We start from the raw sequence: 20,077 nt of genomic DNA on the forward strand, positions 1-20,077 counted from the left end.
AGTGGAGATTTAAATTCCTGAGCTGATTAAAGAGAGCTGTTAAGACAATAAGCTTTTTTAAAAATGTAGTGTTAATATTACTCCTGAAGTTTCCAGATATTGTATAGTGATGATCTGCGCTATTGCTTATTACTTGTCAATCTTGTAGAATGGCTCAGAATTAAATAACAACTAAAAATAAGTATAACTCAACCCGAAGGCTGGAACCAGGGCAGGAAGATCACTATTTTTGTCTGGCTCCGGGTTGTGCTCCGTCCACACAACGTGGAGGCACTGAAAGATGTGGGGTTAGGGAGGGAAATGTTTCAGGAAGATACGTCTGGATATGGGTGCAAATGGCATGGGGCAGAGAAGAGACAGAGGCAGATAGTCCACTCGGAGTTTGCTGCAATATCCAGGCTGACGTGATCAGAGAGGGGCTGGAAAAGGAATGTAAGAGATCAAACAAGAAAATGGTAGTGCCTGCGGCCAACACTGGTCGATGACCAGACCCAGTGGGGTTGGGTGAGTGAGGAAGAGAACTGAAAGAACGGCTTCGTGTTTTCCAAAGACCCAAAGTTTTCCGCAGAGGCCCCTGGACTCTTCTTCCATCCTTAGAGCGGAGGTCCTGGGACCAGCCGGGAAGCTCAAGCCTCAAGCTGGTCAGGCCAACAAAAGGCGCACAGGAGGCAAGACCTCTAGTCCCCCTTCCCTCCGCCTAGACACTCAGGCGTCCCTCGGGTTCCAACCCCTCTCTCCCCGCCGCTCAGGGTTCCCTGATCCGCATCCCCTTCTTCCGCCAGCGGCCAGCACAGCCCTCAGTCCCTCCCCTCCCCCGTGGGGCGCTGACTCGCCTGGCTGCCACGTCTCACTGATGACATCACCAGGGCCGCTCGGCCTTAGCCAATCCGCTAGGGGGAGTCCTAGCGAAGTCCTAGCCAGAGAGTCCGAGGGGAGGGGAGCAGGGAGGGGCGGAGCGGGGGGTGTTGGGAGAGGGGGGGAATAGGGCGGGCGACAACCCCTCAAGTACGCGTGCGCCAGAAACGCGGGGCTTGGCGGGAAGCTGAGTCCGGGTCGCGGCGCCGTACCGTCGTTCCCCAGCGCCCGCAGCCACGCTCGCAACTCTCTTTCCCGGCATGCCACGCGGTGCGGCCGCCCTTTGGGCTGTGTAAAGGCCCCTTGGTCTAAGGCTTTCCTATTTCCTGGTTCGCCGGCGGCCATTTTGGGTGGAAGCGATAGCTGAGTGGTGGCGGCTGCTGATTGTGTTCTAAGGGGACGGAGTCGGGGGAAGACGTTTGCTCTCTCGGAACAGCGTATCTCATTCCTCTCCCTTCGACTACCCGTGGCGCGGAGAGTCAGGGCGGCGGCTGCAGCAGCAAGGGCGGCGGTGGCGGCGGCGGCAGCTGCAGTGACATGTCCAGCATGAATCCCGAATAGTGAGTGCAGGAGAGCACCGGTCGGCTGGGTCCGTGGGCCAGCTTGGGAAAGCTTAGAGGGGGCGAGGAGGGCGGAGGCGGGGGCCTCGGCCGGGGTGAGGTGGGGGTGATGGGGCAGGAGAGGTTGGCGGCGGGGAGTCGGGCCCCATTGTCTGACGGAGGAGGGGCGGTCGGGGGGAGGGATCGGGCCGGAGGGGTGAGCCGCCCGGGCCTGGACCCGGTCTGGTTGGAGTCCTGGCCTGAGTGCCAGGCCGGTGCGGAGAAACAGTCTGGTAAGGGGGTTGGGGCGTCGGGGAGTCGGTGGTGGGGTCGTGGGAAGGGGTAGCTTCTCTTGGAGGCAGTGACTTTTGAAGGAGGACCTGTTTGTAAGGGGAGGGAGGGGATGGGGTGGGAGAACTCTACTAGAGGACACTGTTAGACCCTGCGCCCGCGGTCTGCGGAGCTGTCAGAGCCGTCGGGGTGGAAACCAGCTTTACTTGCAAATCTTGAGCTTGTTGGCTCTCTCTTCCACCCTCCGCGCCAGTTTGTAGGTAATATGGATGCTTTTCAGGATTGCGTGGGATTTAGGGGAATGGGTAGATGGTGAGAAGCGATTTAAAATTTTTAGTTCTCTTTTTTAGTTTTTTCCTGGAGTTCTTTACGAACTCAGCGGTCCCATTGCCGTCCCAAAAACCTGGGCATTTGTGAGAATTTTTTATTTTTTTGAGGACACTACAGTCATTTTGCCATGTGTAGGTCAAGGGAAAAACAAAACACCAGCACTAAAACCTAGGGACATCTTTGTGATGTTACCAACTGAAAGGAAGGCTTTGCTTTCAGGTTGAAAGAGAAACGAATGGGCCCTATGATAGATCTGTAGGGTTTGGATTACCTACTTGAATGCTTGCAGATAGGGAATGAGGTTCCATGACGTGTCATGAAAAGTTAATGCATTTCTTTTTCTTGCTTACTCAGTAAGTCATCACAGCAGATGTGACACACCTGGCACCTTTCCTGGGAACTGGTGTTCGCTTTCCTTGGGAAGACTTTCTTGGGTTCTTAATGGCCCTTAAAAACATCCTTCTACAGTTTGCATATTGAAATTTAGGAATAATTGAAGGAGATTTAATTGGTATTCCTCTTCAGTGTCAGAAGGCTTTGAGGGAAACGGGGGAATTTTTTAAAGCAAAGATCAGTGTTTGACCTAAATGTTGAGTTTATTTGCTGCTTTGGTCAGTTACTGCTGAACATTTCCCCTAAAAGGTCCGCCCATGGGTTTAGCTGACTGTCATGTGTGTGTCACATGGCTCTTGCAAAATGCATTCTGACTTCAAGTTTTGTAATACTGTGGTTTGACGCTGAAATGTCCCTTTTTGTTCTAAATGGAAGCCATAGTATTTTATTAAAATTTTATATACCTTAAGAAGTTGAAGACAGTGTTCTAGTAGTGTCAGATTTGCTGTGTTGGCAGTTTTTTATCAAGGGCTCCAAGGACAAAGTTGGTTTTGCATAGTTGGGCAGAGTTGAACTTGAGGTCCCTAATTTAGTAGCTTTCCTGGCAACAGTAAAGTACATGGATTTTCCATTTTATGGAGGTTTTTCTTCTGTTCAGGGAGTTTCTTAAATTTGCTACATATATTTAGTACTGTAAATAGCTCTTGAAGATTAGTTGGACAGAACCATGACAAATGATTTAGACTCTGAATTTGTTTCTCCTTTTGTAAAATAGGACAGTCATCTTTATTCCTGTCCGGGTAGTTGTGAGGCTCAAGTATATGTAGAACAATTTCGTAAACTGTAAGAGCAGTGTAGATGGTGTACATCATTATGTGAGGCATTCCAGTAGTGCTGGGATTTAAGAATATAATCCTTACCTGCAAGGAACTTATAATAGAATATAAAAAATAGATTTTATATATGTTAAATACCAATACGTATGGCAAGTTCCAGATGCGTGGCATGGATTGGAGCCACAAGATTTTCAAAGAAGGTATGGGCTTGTGGTTGGCTAGTAGGGTTTAGAAAGATCTTAGAGAAAACAAACCAGTAAGGGAGTTACTAGCATTAGATTTGGAGAAGCAGAGGGAGTGAGAAGGATTGTTCAAGAGGGAAGAAGAAAGAAGAATGGTTAATAAATGGCAAGGGTAGTAATTCTTAAGTAAATAGAGTGCCAAACCATTCTTTCTTTTGAGGACTCTAGATTAATGACCTCAACAGAATCAGTCCCAGAAATCATTTGTATATTTTTATGGCCTTGAGTGTGCCTGTACCTGGGCTACTGTATTTATATTCTAGACTGTCTCTTAAGTAAAATAACCTAGGAGTTTGGGAAAACGTTTCGAAAAGCACTAGTGAAAAGTACTAAGGTGAGAGGAGGTGGTATTTTATTACAGAAGGTCACAAAGGCAACCAGCAAGCAGATTTTTAGAAATCTGAGTTCAGCAGTTTCTTTTTTTTATCTTTAATAGTTTGTTACCATCATAAAAGTAGAGAAAAATTGGAAAATAGAGAAAAGAAGGAAATTCTTACAGTTTAATCACCCAAACACAAATCCATTTGCTTTAAAACCTTGTTCTAAACTTTAAAATCGCATGTTTTTTTCTTAAGTTAAAACTTTTAATGAATGAGTGCCTTTCATGATTCCACAGTGTTATCCTAATAGCTAACATTTATGGCCACTTATTATATGCCAGGTACAATATTGTACATTATAATACATGTGTATTATAGCGTATACTTTATATGCTAATTTGAAATAATAGTATACTAGGTAATGTTTACAGGTGCACCCCCAAATGTTCCTTGTTTTGGTTTATCATCTACTATTTATCTTAATCCTTTTAGAAACTTTCAAAATCTGCTTTATGGGTGCTGCTGAATTTGGTACTGAAAATGTGTTTTTGACAAAAGAAAAAGTTTGGTTCTCTCAGAATGAACAGGATTTTAGATTTATATAGGTAGGTTGACATACGATTACCTGTTGCTAGCTTTATTACTGGATGCTTTTACTTTATGATCTTTAAGTTGTAAGCTTTTGGTTTGGGAGTGAGGAGAATAAGAAATATGTCAATCAATGATTAAATTTTAAGCTTTTTCTTTGACTACTTTCTATGTTATTTGGCTGATTTGGGAGAAATGATGGCCCTGGGTTATCTTTATGGTAGAAATTAAGGGTAATGACTGACTCGCTTGAATTACAAATGCTGCAAACAAAAACAAAATGCAACTGAAGTGGAATCTGAGCGGTGGAAAAAGTAGATGGAAAGGATCAGAGCTTTCTTTTTTTTCTGGAGATTTGAGGAAAGATTTTGATTTTCCTGAGCTAGGTGGTGAAGCAGGCAGTGATTATTTCAGCACACTGCTTAAGAAATACTTAACATTATTCTCATACCAGAAGCATTTTTCCTAATCCATTAGCTTCTAGCAGATTTTTTTTTTTTAGTGTCAAGAAGATAATTTTGGCCGCTTCATCAAGGAGTGTGTTAAGAATAAAGTAGGTGTACCTATCATGAATATGCCAGTTAACTACGGTAGGAGGAACTATATGTAGTAGTCTCTTTGAATCGACTAGTTTAATGCAGAAAAAATTTGTTTAAAAAAAAATTTACCTTGTTTTTAACTTTTTAAAATATCATGGCTTAAGTTTTAGTCAGTCTCTTAAACTTTGTTTTCTGTCATGGTAGACTCAAGGAACATCTGACTTTTTTTTTTTTTTTTTTGCCAGCGCTCTGCCTTGAATAAATCTGTCTTTTAACTTAAGGGTTTAAAGGTAAAAACAAGTTAATCAGTTCTGTTATCTGTCTGACAGAGTGTAATTTCATTAGTAAGTATATCATTACTGCCTTTTACATAATTTTTAGTTAGAATTTTTTTAATTAGAAAAGAAGCAGAAATCAACTAAAAATAGATTTTCTTTTTGTTGGTTGCCTTGATGACTTTTTCGTCGTGTTGGTAATGATTTGAGAAATTCAAAGAAGTTTAAAGAAGAGGTATTCTCACTATTCAGAATATGATTATTGTCCGTAGAGAATCAATGTATGTAATTCTTTGGGTAATGTAAGTTACCAGTAGCTACATAGACTTTCCATCTTAAGAGTTTTGTGTGAATGGATGATCTTGAAGGATCATTGAAAGAAACTGAAATTTTGCATTTAAAATTTTCTTCTTCTTTTTCATCATAATTAGGTTAAAGTATAAGATGTTGACAGTTTCTTACATGTTCAAGGTTTTTTCTTTTTTTTTTTTTTGTCTTAAAGGTGGAAGAGCTTCAGAATCAAGTGTTCTCTTGCCGACTGTTTAGTTGACTTTTAAAGAGAATTTTGCTTTCTGAGTAATTTCTTTAATATTTCAGTTTTTATTCTAGAAGCAATCTTAGTGATTTATCTAAGTTATTATGATTAACAAGTGCTAAGCATCTTGCTGGATTCATAGCCTATCAGCAGTCCTTTGGCCGTGTGTGTTTTCTCTCCTTGGCAACTTTTGATTGTACATATATGATGGTTTTACTATTTGTAGTTGTAATAGTTAAGTTTCATTTTTGATAGTTAAGAATAGCTTCCTTTTGCTAATGTTACCTACTCTTGTCTCTTTCCTAATATATAAAAACAGGGTTAAATAAAATGCTTTTTAAGATTTTGAGATTTTTAAAGATTTGCTAAAAAATACTTTGAGTGTTTTAAGATGAAGAGAAACTGAAAATGGGTGTAGGATGCCAGTGCAGGAGATATTTTAGATGTGTAACTTACCTGCTTTTTACCACTGTTTGTCTGAACTACATTTTGGAGTTTTAGTAAGAGATTTAGGCAAAATGTCCCCTCCGCCCCTTTTGTTTTTTAATCTTACAGGGAGAGGGGAACAGTCAGACTATTCCACTGTTTTCTTGTAGAAGGTGGGGCTGAGAAGAGATTGCTTCTTTGATATCTGGAATAGAATTTAGGGAAAAAAAACAAAGTCTTGGCTTTTCTTTGGAACCACCCTGTGATGTTTCAGATTATAAAAGGGTAATGGTGTAATGATATTTTGGGGAAAAAAATAATCCTGAGGCCTTAGGGAACCAGAGAACAAGTGTTTGTTGGTTTGTTTACTGAGTTAAACGTGAAGAAATAGGGTACAAAGGAGAGGTAGGAAATGAAATATTCCTACTTTTTTGTGACCATCAGTCACAAAAGTACATCAGTACTTTTGTGACTGATGGCTCAGTTGGTCAGAACACCCCACTTTATTAAATCCAAGATTGTTGATAGGTTCCAGTTGTTTACTCTGTTCCATGTTTATAGATTCCCAATTCTGACAGGTAGTGTTACCTTTGCTCACAAGGGTGACCACTCTTTGGAAACATTATTTTTAATAATAATAGCTACTGTTTAACAAGTGCTTACTCTTTGTGCCAGCTACTTGGCTAGGGTCTTTACCCAGGGCATTTTATGCAGTCTGCATCTCAAACTAGTGATCTTTACAAAGGAAATTGAGTGAATTATGTAATTGAAGTTTTCTAGGAACAGTGATGGATTTAACTTGTCTGAATGTATTTTTTTGAATAACAATAGTACTTAAGTGGAATTGTTCTTTGTCCTTGCTACTCTGCCCATAGATATTTTCCAGTAACTTGATTTAGGGCAGTTATTCTTAACCCATTTATGGTCATGTACCCCTAGGAGTATTTGACGAACCCTGTGGATCTGCTCCCTATGTGTATACATGCTCATAACATTTTGCATGAAGTTGCAAGTTGTTCACATTCCCTGAGCCTATTCATGAACCTCAAGTTAAGAATGCCTGATTTAGAAGATTGAAAACAGAAAAGAGAATGTTCACTACCAATTCTTTTGAAATGTGGAAACCCAAGAGGGACAGAGTTTAATTTTAAATCTGGTATCCTGAACTGATAAATTTCGAAATGTGAGATTTGTTTGGGCATGGCTTTGTTTTGATGACCTAGTCTGTGCTTTTCCTCTCCTTTTATTAAAATGCTTACCTGTTTGTTTCTCATTAGGTTACTAATATATGAAGTGTTTCCAAGATTCTTGAAACAAAGGCACAGTAAGTTCACAGAACATTAGTGTTCACATTAAGAACAATGTCATCTCTGCAGTATCTTTACTACCTTAAAATTCATATGGATGTAATTAGGATAAATGCCTAGCCAAGTGTAATATGTAATATAGTCTTAATCAAATTAGATGGGATTTATAAAAATAGTTAAGTAGCCAGATTTATAAAAGGACATTTGAAGCAACTTTGTCAAATATACACTGGATAATTATTTAGTGCTTAATTTTTGGGTTGGTGGCTGGCATCTGTCCTCATAAAGAGCAACTGGGTTCATCACTTACTAAAGCTAATGTAGTCTGAACTCCAAAATTTACCATGCTCTTTTGAGCTGAACTAACTTATTCTCTACTAAGACAAATGTTCTAAGTTAATTTAAGCAGTGAATTACACTTTTCTTTATATTTGGTCAGGTCTTTATGCTAGTTCATAGGTGGTTTGATTCATTCTGATAGGTTTTATATACAAAGTAGGACTTAACATGTTTACTGACATTTTTATCATATCTGAGTATATATCATTGAGGGAATGTGGTGAGATATAAAAAAAACAAAAAAAACCCCAGCATTTAGAGTTGTAAACCCTAGGTTTAAGTTCACACCACCACTTACCTCATAAAAGTCATTTATGCCTTTTGAGCCTGTTTCTTTATAATGTGATTAGTACCGCCTCAGTTCTGAGTCTCAAGAGTAAACTGTACAGTGCTATGCAGGAGTTGACACGTGTATTCCAGTAAGGGATGTTAGAATATATTTAAGAATATATGTAATATATATATGCAAGTGGTTTCAATTTTAATGCTTTTCTAACACATTTAATCATTTCACATTGATCTCTGATCTTGTCTATTTGAAAAATGTTTTCAGTACAGATATTTAAAATCTTCCTGTGAATGTACACACACGCACACACACGCACACACAATCTGATTTCCCTGGAAAAAAAGCTTGGTAAAGAAAATAGCCAGCCCTTTCTTTCTCTTTTATCAGTTAGACTATGCTAGGAGTTGAGGGGTTTTTATTTTTTAATTATAAAACACAGACTTTGCTCCCAGGTGCTTACCAGTTAAGAAGACTCAAGCTCAAGCAAGCATAGTCAAATTTAACAGTATTAGCACAAATTAAATCTTGTGATATTTTTAAAGAATAAGATGGCATAATAGTGCAAAAGATTTGGAGAAGGGGCCTAGGATTTCTATTATTAACAGAAAGTTTTAGTTATATTGCTTTAGCTGGAGAGGAACAGAGCACTGAGGAGGACTTTCCAGAAGCCCTGACACTAGTCTTGGGATAAGGTCAACAAATAACAATTTGAGTTCCCACCACTAGTCAGAAGTTTTATGTATGTCCATTATTTCCCCTAATAGTATGAAGAAATAGTGTCCTAATTTTATAGAAATCAGAGCCAGAGAAGAGTTAAATGGCTTGCCCAGGGGCATTCAGAGGAAGCAGTAGAATTGGAATTTTAACTCAAGGGCCTGTGATTTTACAGTCCAAGTATGCTGTTTCCAGTTTAGTGTGTGTGGTTAACTTCTAGGAATTTAAAATTAAGCCAGTTAATTAGGCAACTAGCATTTTTGTGGTCAGTTCTGTCTAAAATTCGTGATTGGAGAGGCCTTTTTAAAAATGTTAAGAAGGGTTTGTGAGATGTATTGTGAATGGCCCTTTGACTTTCTTCACATCTTGTGTTGGGTTGATATTTAAAGCTTCTCTAGGCTTGAAGTTAATTATCTTATCCATTCTCAGTTTTTCTACTCTCCTGACTATTCTTGAATACTTATACTTGGGGCCTTAAAGTCATGGATGTCTTTCTGTGAGAAAAGCAAGTAAAGCAGAGAACGCCTGTCTCTTGCTGGAGAGGCAGGCACATTTGCTGCAGACCGTGTTACTGTTTCATGTGTTGCTAGACTTTGGGAGTTGTTATCATAGTACTTATAACTGTTAGCTGGTAATTTTTACACTTTTACTTTAGATTATACTGGTAAACTCCTGTGATACTTCGTCACCCATCCATCATCTGTACTGAAACTTTGGATAAATAGCTTCAAAGTTTTTGTCTGTAGCTCTTGAGATTTTTCATCAGGTTGCATCCTGATTTGGAGGGAGGAAGGAAAAATAATAATAATTGCCACTTATTGTGCTCCTGTACCAGACACTGTGCTAAATGCTTTAGAGGCAATGTTTATAATCTTGACCAGAGCCTAATTGGGTGGTAGAGAGTGCTAATTGAACCTTCTTACAGATGAGGAAATAGAGCCTCATGGTGATAGGTAAGTACCTTACTTCAAGATCTTGTAGCTAGTATGTGATGAAGCCTGAATTCAAATACAGTTCTTTCCAGGTCTAAAACCCATGCAGGCTTTGAAAGGTAAGGAGGTATGGACACTTACAGCCCCTCCTTGGTGCGTTTTTCACTAAATATTTGCTGTTATGTACGTGGTAAGACCATTTACTCTTTTGTCCTCTTGTATGGCTTACTACTTCTTCAGAACAACCAAAGCTTCCCTCATTTTCAGAATTCCAGCTTTGGATTTTTGGAACACTGTTTTAAACAGAGCTAAAGTGGAACCTGGAAAATTAATCTATTGTCTCTAAATATTTTTTTTTTATGTAGTTTTAGGGGTCAGTTATGGGGAGAGTTTTTAAAAAATTGCTTGGCTATTTTCTTAAATATGGTGGAAAGACTGTTGCCCTCTCAGATTCTTGGTAATTGTTTATTTTGACTAACAGGCTGCTTTTGTCCATAGCTGAAGGTTTATTTAGTTTTTTAATTTAATCACAAAAGTAGTATGTACTCTGTAAAATTCAAATGATATAGAAGCATATGAAGTAACTAAAAGTTCTTACCTCTTTTATCCAGCCTGATGGGCAATTTTGTTGTTGTTGCCGCCACACCACATGGCATGTGGGATCTTAGTTCCCTGCCCAGAACCCATGCCCCCTGCAGTGGAAGTGCAGAATCTTAACCACTGGACCACCAGGGAAGTCCCCTGATGGTCAATTTTGAATTGTGTTCTGTGGAGCATACTTAAAGTGAGTGAAGAAGAAAAGTAGATGTCAAGCACAATTATTGCAGCTCAAGTTTTATTAATCATTCCATACCCCAAAGACTAATAGACTAGTGTGTAGTTTAAAAGTGAATTCAAGTTTATTTGGCCACTATATCATAATATCATAACCATGATTCTGTTTTAAATTTGTTATGTAAGCTTAGTTTTAGGCTGTTTTCAAGTATGATTTTATAAAAAGATAAAACTACATGATTCCTATCATGCAAGTGAACTTGTTCTAGGTGAAAGAGAACAAATTTAGGTTCCATTGAACTTTTTAAAATAGTAGGCCTTTTCTAAGATATACTTACAGCTGACACTGTGAAATTTGTATTTTGGGGGTACTGTTTGGATAAAAACAATTATATAGTTTTCCACTGTTTACTTTTGTCTTCCTTGGTGTGTTTCCAAAGGGTAGTTGAAACTTGTGTTAATGTCAGTCAGCTATCTCTTATATTCATTGACAGGTGAACTATGTCTGGTAATCCAAATTTTGTTTCATAAAAGAAGAAAAAAATGTTTATTCTTATTTAATCCAAAAAGTTGACTTCATATCTTTGTGGCTATATTGGGAATGTGCCAGTGCTGTCTGCTTACAACCTTGACCTACGCTACCTACTTAGATGTCATTTGTGTTAGGACAGGTATGCTGAAAGAACTTGTAAGGTTGTTCAGTCATTGAATAAATCATTGATTAAAAATTTTTCCTCCCCTCAAATGACATTTTTTTTTCTGGTTAGAAAAGTAATACAGTCTGACTGCAGACTGTTTTTTAAAAATATAAAGAAAAGATCAAGTGTAATCGTACAATTTAGAAGTGTCCATTTTTTCCCCAAAATCTTTTATCTGTGTACAAATTTTTTTTTAACAAAAATGGGTTATACTAGACAAACATAGTCTATAATCTTTTTACATAACAGTATCACGTAGTAGTCTCTTTTGAGATTATAGAATTCCGAGTAGTATTTTAGATTCAGCAACAAGCAGATTCATCTTCTACTATATTTTATAGATGTAGTTTGTTAACTTCATAAAAAGGAAAACATTTTACCTAAATAGAATTTTGAGTCAAAATGGGTTTTGGTAACTTTTTAAAAATATTGTTTCATGCTCTCACAATAGTGACATTTTTTAAGATATAGAAAATGTTAATGCTTACATGCAAAAATGGCATGGGTATCACGATTATGTTCAGATCATAAATAATGGAAATAGAGGATCTAGAGTATTGCTGAAGTAGACCAGGAGTAGACTTAAGGAGAAACTGATAGCAAAAATAATTTTTCATTTGCTACTATATTTGACATCCCACCATCCAATTGTTAAAAGGTTGAATCTGCCCCTTTCCATCGAGCCTTAATCTATGTCAGTCTTAACTGTCTTACTTTCTCACTGAATTATTTCCACTTTAAATTAATATTCTCAAAAAATACTTGTGCCTCAAAAGCAAAGTTTTTATTTTACAGAATCCAGCATGATTTATGATTGTTGATTTAACTCGAGAAAACACAAAATATGTCTCTCATGTTTAAAAAATATCAGGGGCTAGCTTTTCAACGAGATTGTACCTATTTCACTAATGTCCTCATAGTTTGTTTTTCTAAAACCTTTTTATTTTGAAATAAATTTAGATTTACAGAAGAGTTGCAAAAGTAGTACAGAGATACCCTTCACCCAGCTTTCCCAATATTAACATCTTATATACCATGGTACATTTATCAAAATTAAGATATTAACATTGGTAAACTATGAACTAAACTATAGACTTTTATTCCAATTTCTCCAGTTTTTCTGCTAATGTCATTCTTCTGTTCCAGAACCTAATCCAAGATACCATATTGTATTTAATTGTTATATCATGTTGGCCTCCTTCAGTCTGTGAGTTTCTCAATCTTATTTTTCATGACCTTGACAGTTTTGAAGAGTTTAGGTACTTTGTAAATTTCCCTCAGTATGCATTTGTCTGATGTTTTCTCATGATTAGACTGGGGTTATGGATTTGGAGAGAGATACCATAGAGGTGAAGCACTCTACTCATAACATCATATCAGAAGGTACATGATATCAATATGACTTATTGCTGGTGATGTTCACGTTGATCACTTAGTAAAGGTGGCATCTGTCAGGTTTCTCCAGTGTAAAATTACTATTTTTCCCTTTCTACACTCTGTTAGAAACCAGTCGTTAAGAACCCACACTCAGGGGAAGGAAACTAAGCTCCATTTCCTGGAGGGAGGAGTGTTCAAAGAATTTGTGGGCATATGTTAAAACCACTGCAGTAATAAATATTTGGGAGGGGACAAATTTTGAGGCCGTGCAAATATCCTAATTCTCCTTGAAGTTTCACCCACTAATTTTAGCATTCATCAGTGGATCTTGCCTGCAGCAGTTAATCTACCAGTGATTTTCTATTTCTCTCATTCCTTCTACATGCATTAGTTTGAATCCTCGTGTAAGGAAGTGTTGTCTCTCCTCTCCTATTTATTTAATTAATGATTTATACACTTATGGACTCATGGATATTTATTTTATTCTTTGGGTTATAATCCAGTACATGATTGTTTACTTTGTGGCTCAAATTGTTGCCTTGGCCATTGAGGTTGGTGTTTGTCCTTTTAATATGCCATGTCCCTGTAAATTTTTTTCTCTAGCATTTTGCCCAAAATGTTACTCAAGGATGGCTATAGATATTCTTTAGGTGTTTCTCACAATGAAAGAGACCTGATTAAAAATGCAAAATTAACATGTTCTCTGATCTCTTAGCACAGTCCTTTGTAAAAGGCACAGTGTTATATTTTGGATGAATAAGTCAGTTTACCTTCACACAGATAGGTATGTTAAACATGAGAGTGGGGGAAAACAGACTCCAGACTACTTATGGGGAGAAAATATGAAGTGTCATTGTCATAGTAAATTAGACATGAAAAAAACCTGAGGAAATTCTCATTGGGAACAGTGGATAGGATTTACTAGAACTATCTGATTTAGGTGAGTGGTGATTACAGTTGTACTTCTATAAAGATTTCTCAACTGATATAATTCAATTTTTTCACTTAAGTCAAAATGGTATTGCAGACTGAAAACTTAATCCAAATTCTTGAGAATAAAAGAAAAATACATTTAAAGTCTTACTATTTGCTAAATTATTCTTGACTCTTTGTACCAAAATTCTGATATTGAGCTTTCTAACTTTAGATTTGTATATTTCCTATCAACATTTTTACTGTGTTCTGTTTTGTAAATTATAGTTACAGAAATGTCTTTAAGTGATCTCAAATCTGAATTCTATTTTACATCCTGTATATTAATACTTTAGAAATAAGGTACTATAGGAGTAGGTAATTTAAAACGTTCCAGTGCAGGTAACATGCTGTTGATCACAGTCTCCTGGTGTGTGAACTCAATAAGGCAAGAAGTTTGTTAGTTGATTTTGTTTGCCATTCTCCTCCATGTCTCTTGCCGTGTTAGTGAAGCTAATGGTTTGGGAGAGAACAAAATAGCCTTCTTTAGCAAGATTCATTTGGGACAGAGTGCTCTGCTCGTCATATTATTTTTTTTTTTAAAGAGCTCCTGACTTATTTATTTATTTATTTATTTTATTTTTTTGGCTGTGTTGGGTCTTCGTTTCTATGCGAGGGCTTTCTCTAGTTGTGGCAAGCGGGGGCCACTCTTCATCGCGGTGCGCGGGCCTCTCACTGTCGCAGCCTCTCTTGTTGCGGAGCACAGGCTCCAGACGCGCAGGCTCAGTAGTTGTGGCTCACGAGCCTAGCTGCTCCACAGCATGTGGGATCTTCCCAGACCAGGGCTCGAACCCGTGCCCCCTGCATTAGCAGGCAGATTCTCAACCACTGCGCCACCAGGGAAGCCCTCTTCATATTATTTACAATGGCGCTGAGCCATAAATTATCAGGAACTCATAAATTAAATAACGTTTCAAAATAATGCTGTTTGTAAAATTTAAAAAGAATGATAATTGAAAAGTGATTTTTTAAAAAATTGACTACTAATTTCCTTGAAATCATAATGTAACTTGTAGCACAGTTAGGAAGCATTCATGTTTTTTACAGCCGTATGGTTATTCTGAAAGAGAGAAATTGATCTTTAAGGTAATGAATGATACCACAGGCAGCATATGTGGCCCAGTGCTGTCTTTTACTGTAAAAGGGTCCAGTACCACTGATTCAGAGGATGTTTATTGAGTATTTACTGGATGCTTGGCACTGTCCTGAGGGAAACTGGTAAATTCAGGGCATTTGTTGTATCAAAATTTTTGTTAAAAACTAAGTAATTGTAGTAGTATCGGTGGTGTGATTTTTTTTCTTGCTGACTGAAATGTAAATTCATTGCTAATGTTCAGTGTTCAGCATTCTTAAGAATTCATTTGGTCTAATTAAAGAGAAAGCTATCAGTAGTACTGACGCGAGTCAGCACAGCAACTGTACTGACTAAAATAAAAGTTGTTTGGTATTAGGTATCAATAATTTATTAAGAGTAAATTTTTATAATCATTATCCCCACTACTCCCTTTTTTCCTTAGGATCTCAAACTGGAAAGGATGTTAGTTATTAAGTTCATCCTGTGTTTCAATCAACTCTTCTTAATGACTTATTTAAAAGCTTACTTCCTTCTGTGACCTTTATTTTGCTGCTGACTATGGCACTTTGGTTTTTAAAAAAAATTCTTTCCTTTAGGTATAATTAGGAACAATAAGTGTACTATGGTAACTCGGTAAAACCAGAAAGCTATGTTTTGAGTAATACATAAATCACTGTATAAACCTAGGTAACAGTTGATTAATATTCACAGAGATAATCACTTCTAAACATCTTGCTTACATGTAAATCTGATAATTGTAATCTACATTTCATTTGCAAGTGATATTTGGGGTTCACTTTAAGTACGTAGCATTTTTTTAAAAACTAAATCACAAGGAAGAAAATTAAGAATCATGTATATCTTCTAAAAAAAAATCTGTAAATTCTGGATTTTTTGTCATTTTGAAATTGCTTTAAAAGAACATACAGAACTGGTCAGAGTTGGGAAGAATCTATGAGAGATTCCTTTGGAGACCGTGGGCTGACCCTCTGTTGTCTTCAGGTTCATGAAAGAATCCCTGGGAATGTATTGTTTTGTTTTGTTTTTTAACATCTTTATTGGAGTATAATTGCTTCACAATGGTGTGTTAGTTGCTGCTGTATAACAAAGTGAATCAGCTATACATATACATATATCCCCATATCTCCTCCCTCTTGCATCTCCCTCCCACCCTCCCTACCCCACCCCTCTAGGGGGACACAAAGCACCTAGCTGATCTCCCTGTGCTATGAGGCTGCTTCCCATTAGCTATCTGTTTTACATTTGGTAGTGTATATGTGTCCGTGCCTGGGGATGGTTTTTTGAGTTAGGTTTGGCAGTGGTAAAGGTGCATAAACATAGCCTAGCTTTCAGTGTTTTCTGAAGAATGCTTTAATACAAGCTTAGAATGTTGGTAAAGTTGTGCATTTATACAAACAGCCTTTGATTTTACTGCATCTCCAGTTTAAGATATTTATAATATAGACTTTCAGAAGTTAAATGATCCATTTTTTTTTAAAGGGGGAGAATTCCAGGTGGATGCTAGAGAAGGATCATAAAAGCCCTTCGTTGGAGGATTGCTATGAAATAATGACTTGAGATTGGAATTTGAAGGAGAGATACGTTTCATTGGCAAGAACAATGAAAAGTTAACTGCCTGTATTACTGCAGAAGAGTGGGATTTTTCTAGCATAAGTCTTGGGCCCTCCAAGAATGCATATCACTTATGTTTCCTTTCATTCATTCCTTGGAAGTGGAAGTTCAGCTGATATTAGAGATCATGGGTGGCATTGCCTATCTTATTTTTACATAATTCTGTCATGTTCAGTGATTCATCAAAAGGGCTCCTGCTGTTTGTTGCAGTTTGGTCTTCTGTTAGGCTGTTCGGTCTTCTGTTAGGCCGTTCATGGGCTCTTCAGGAGCTGTAGTCTTCCTCAGTGAGCTGTTATTCTTGGCTATATTCTTGTTGTTGTAGAACTTACAATACAGTATGCTTTTTATTAATGTGATTTTCTTTTTCTCTTTGCAGTGATTATTTATTCAAGTTACTTCTGATTGGCGACTCTGGAGTTGGAAAGTCTTGCCTCCTTCTTAGGTTTGCAGTAAGTTGAAATCAACATGCTTTTTTTTTTTAAAGATTTATTTATTGATTGATTCATTACTGTGTTGGGTCTTCGTTTCTGTGCTAGGGCTTCCTGTAGTTGCGGCAAGCGGGGGCTACTCTTCATCGCGGTGCGCGGGCCTCTCACTATTGTGGCCTCTTTTGTTGCGGAGCACAGGCTCCAGACGCACAGGCTCCAGACGCGCAGGCTCAGTAGTTGTGGCTCACGGGCCCAGCTGCTCCGTGGCACGTGGGATCTTCCCAGACCAGGGCTCGAACCCGCGTCCCCTGCATTAGCAGGCAGATTCTCAACCGCTGCGCCACCAGGGAAGCCCCAACATGCTTTTAAAGAAATTAATGCTGTTTATGTTTTCTAGGTAGACAAAAGATTAAACAGTTTTATTCAGAATATTAATTCTTCCAGAATTTATATATCATATATAAAGCCTCCAAGTGTACATCCCCAGTGATATCTAGACTCTTAAATAGAAGAAATGCTGTTGCTCTTCAAAGAAATTCAAGCAAAGTGTAGTTATAAAGTCAGAGTGTCTAATACTCTTCTTGGAGATCAGTGTTTCATTCCAACATAAGTAGTGAGGTAAGGGGAAAATAGTAGGTCTGTGTTGAAAGTGACTTGATGGAAAACAAATCTTCAAGTAAAACTTTAGTAGAATAAAAAGAAAAAGCGGGACCTGGTACAAACTTTTTTTGACAATGGCATAGAGTTCTATCTGCTGAAATTTACAAACTGATAAATAACTTTCGACCTAATAAATAAAATCTACAGTCTTATTCATAGTCTTATCAACTGCCTTCAAATTTAGCATGTTTTCCTTCTCACTGTCTAGATCATTGGTTCTTAAGAGTATGGACCAGTGGGGATTATCAGGACCGTCTCGGGGTCCATGAGATCAAAACTACTTTCCTAATAACACTAAACCATTAGTATTTACTAAGTAAATAATTACTTAGTACTAAGGCAAAAGACATTTGCCTTTTTTCACTCTACTGATCTTTGGTCTGATGTTGCAAAAGCAGTGGTGGGTAAAATTGCCGGTGCCTTATTAGCACCATGTTGAAGTAGTGCTAAGCCCCAAATTATACTCATAGTCATGGTGTTTACCTTTGTTCACTCACAGCGGGGAAAAACACCATTTTCATTTAAGAGTGTCTTTGATGAAACAGTAAAAATGATTAATTTTTTTCATACTTTTTAAAATTGAGGTATAGTTGATGTACAGTATGTAAGTTTCAGGTGTACAACATAGTGATTCACAATTTTTAAAGGTTATATTCCATTTATAGTTATAAAATATTGGCTCTATTCCCTGTGTTGTACAGTATGTCCTTGTAGCTTTTTATTTTATATATAGTAGGTTGTACCTCTAAATCCCCTACCCCTGTCTTGCTCCTCCGTCTTTCCCTCTCCCCACTGGTAACCGCCAGTTTGTTCTCTATGAACAAACTGTGAGTCTATTTCTTTTTTGTTATAGTCATTAGTTTATTTTTTTAGATTCCACATATAAGTGATATCATACAGTATTTGTCTTTGTCTGACTTATTTCAGTTACAATAATACCCTCCAAGTCCATCCATGTTGTTGCAAATGGCAAAATTTTATTCTTTTTTATGCCTGAGTAGTATTCCATTGTGTGTATATGTATGTGTATGTATACATCTTTATTCATTCAGTCTGTTGATGGACACTTAGGTTGCTTCTAAAAATGATTAATTAAAAAAATCGTGATCCTCGAGTATTCTTTTTTAAATATTCTGTGTGAAGAAATGAGGAGTTTGCATAAAGTAGTTTTACTGAAGACTGGAGTATGTTGGCTGTCTCAAGGGAAAGAAAAGCACTTGTATAGTTTCCATTTTGAGCTAAACTAGCTGCTTTTTTCATTGAACTTTTTTTTTTTAACTTGAAAGAACAACTAACAAACTATAATTATGTAGAATTGAGTACTGGGTACACATTTTATCAGATGAACAGACATTATCACTTCAAGGAAAATATCTAACAGCATTTGCTGCCTGTAATAATAAATTCAAGCTTTTCAAAGGAAAATTAGAATTTTAGAAAACTTAAAATTCACCACTGCAAGCTTGACAGCATCTCAAATGCTTAATATGACTTTTCTGATGATATAAGTGATATTAATGAATCCCATATATATATATATATATATATATATATATATATATATATATATAAAACTTCACTATATATAATGGTTAAAAAATGAGACCATGGAAGTACCAGAATAAAACCTAGGTGGCTCTTTAATCTTGTGTGAAAGTATTTTCTAACGCAGAAAAAAATCAGGAAAGAAAAGATTGTTAAATTTGATTGCATTGAAGTTAATGCTGAGCACATAAAAATGTTGGAAAACAAATGGTACTAGGAAAAAAATATATATGAGGAAGGGGTGATATTCTCAATACATAAAGCACACTTACACATTAATAATAAAAGGATGTTTGCCCTGATGGAAATATGAGCAAATACATGAGCAGGCAGTTCACAAAAGGAGAAATACAAATTGCCAATAAATATGAAAAAAATGTTCAATTTTATTTGTATTTAAAGGACTTTAAAATTAGATACTACTTAATTTTTATTAAATTGGCAAATATTTAAAATTAATTAAAATTAAGAATAATTCGTAGTATTAAATCAGCAATTCTAGGTAGGTAGGAAGAAGCTGGCCTCTCCTGAGGAAAATGGCTATAGCCTGAGGTATTTGTGCTTCAAAGAAAATCCTTTCCAGGATGCCTATTGATCTAAGTCATAGGTTTTCATACTACCTACACAGTAAAATCACCTAGGATGCATTTTGAAAATACTGATTCTCACACCCCTGAAGTAGAGACAAGCTGCGAAAGGTATGATAAATGTATAATAAGCTTTGGGAGCACAGAGGGAAGAATCTCTTAATTATTGGCTGATTAGTTGGGGAATGTTTGGACAGTCAGTATTGCCTGAGCTCAGAATTGAAAAATGAATAAAAATTGCCATGTGACCCAGGGACTGGGGAGTAGGGGGATAAAGCTTGGGAGTGGGGAGAAGGAGATGCTGAGAATTTGGACAGTAGGAAGGGCATGTGCAGTGGCTCAGAGGCACGCAAGTGAGGGTCATTTAGGGGTTTATAAGAATTCTAACAGCATTTATAAGTATTTCTAACAAAGTACGTGGCATGTACGAGTGCTGAATGAATGTTTATTGCATTCATTTTGTTCTCTATCCACTTTCTATAGTACCTGATGCTTATTAGACAATTAAAAAATTTTAATTTAATGATGAGCATTTTGTCAAATTGCATTCAATGCTTCAAGAGTATCCAGTGATTCTGTGTATGCATTAGTGTGAATATATGTGGAGAATAAGTCAGCATAGCTACCTCTAGCCACTTG

General features: G+C 37.3%; 1 protein-coding gene across 1 annotated transcript in view; it reads left to right on the top strand.

The window, feature by feature from the left end:
• Positions 1-1,167: 1,167 nt before the first annotated feature.
• The window catches only part of RAB1A (RAB1A, member RAS oncogene family), a 28,881-nt gene continuing 9,971 nt past the window's right edge, over positions 1,168-20,077 (top strand). Inside the window, exons 1-2 of the mRNA XM_007189745.2 lie at positions 1,168-1,415; positions 16,595-16,667. Coding sequence (XP_007189807.1) covers positions 1,393-1,415; positions 16,595-16,667 — 96 coding nt within the window. The 5' untranslated portion in view covers positions 1,168-1,392. The remainder of the gene's footprint in view (positions 1,416-16,594; positions 16,668-20,077) is intronic.

The sequence above is a fragment of the Balaenoptera acutorostrata genome, chromosome 12 (genome assembly GCF_949987535.1).
Source record: "Balaenoptera acutorostrata chromosome 12, mBalAcu1.1, whole genome shotgun sequence".
Classification (NCBI taxonomy): Eukaryota; Metazoa; Chordata; class Mammalia; order Artiodactyla; family Balaenopteridae; genus Balaenoptera; species Balaenoptera acutorostrata.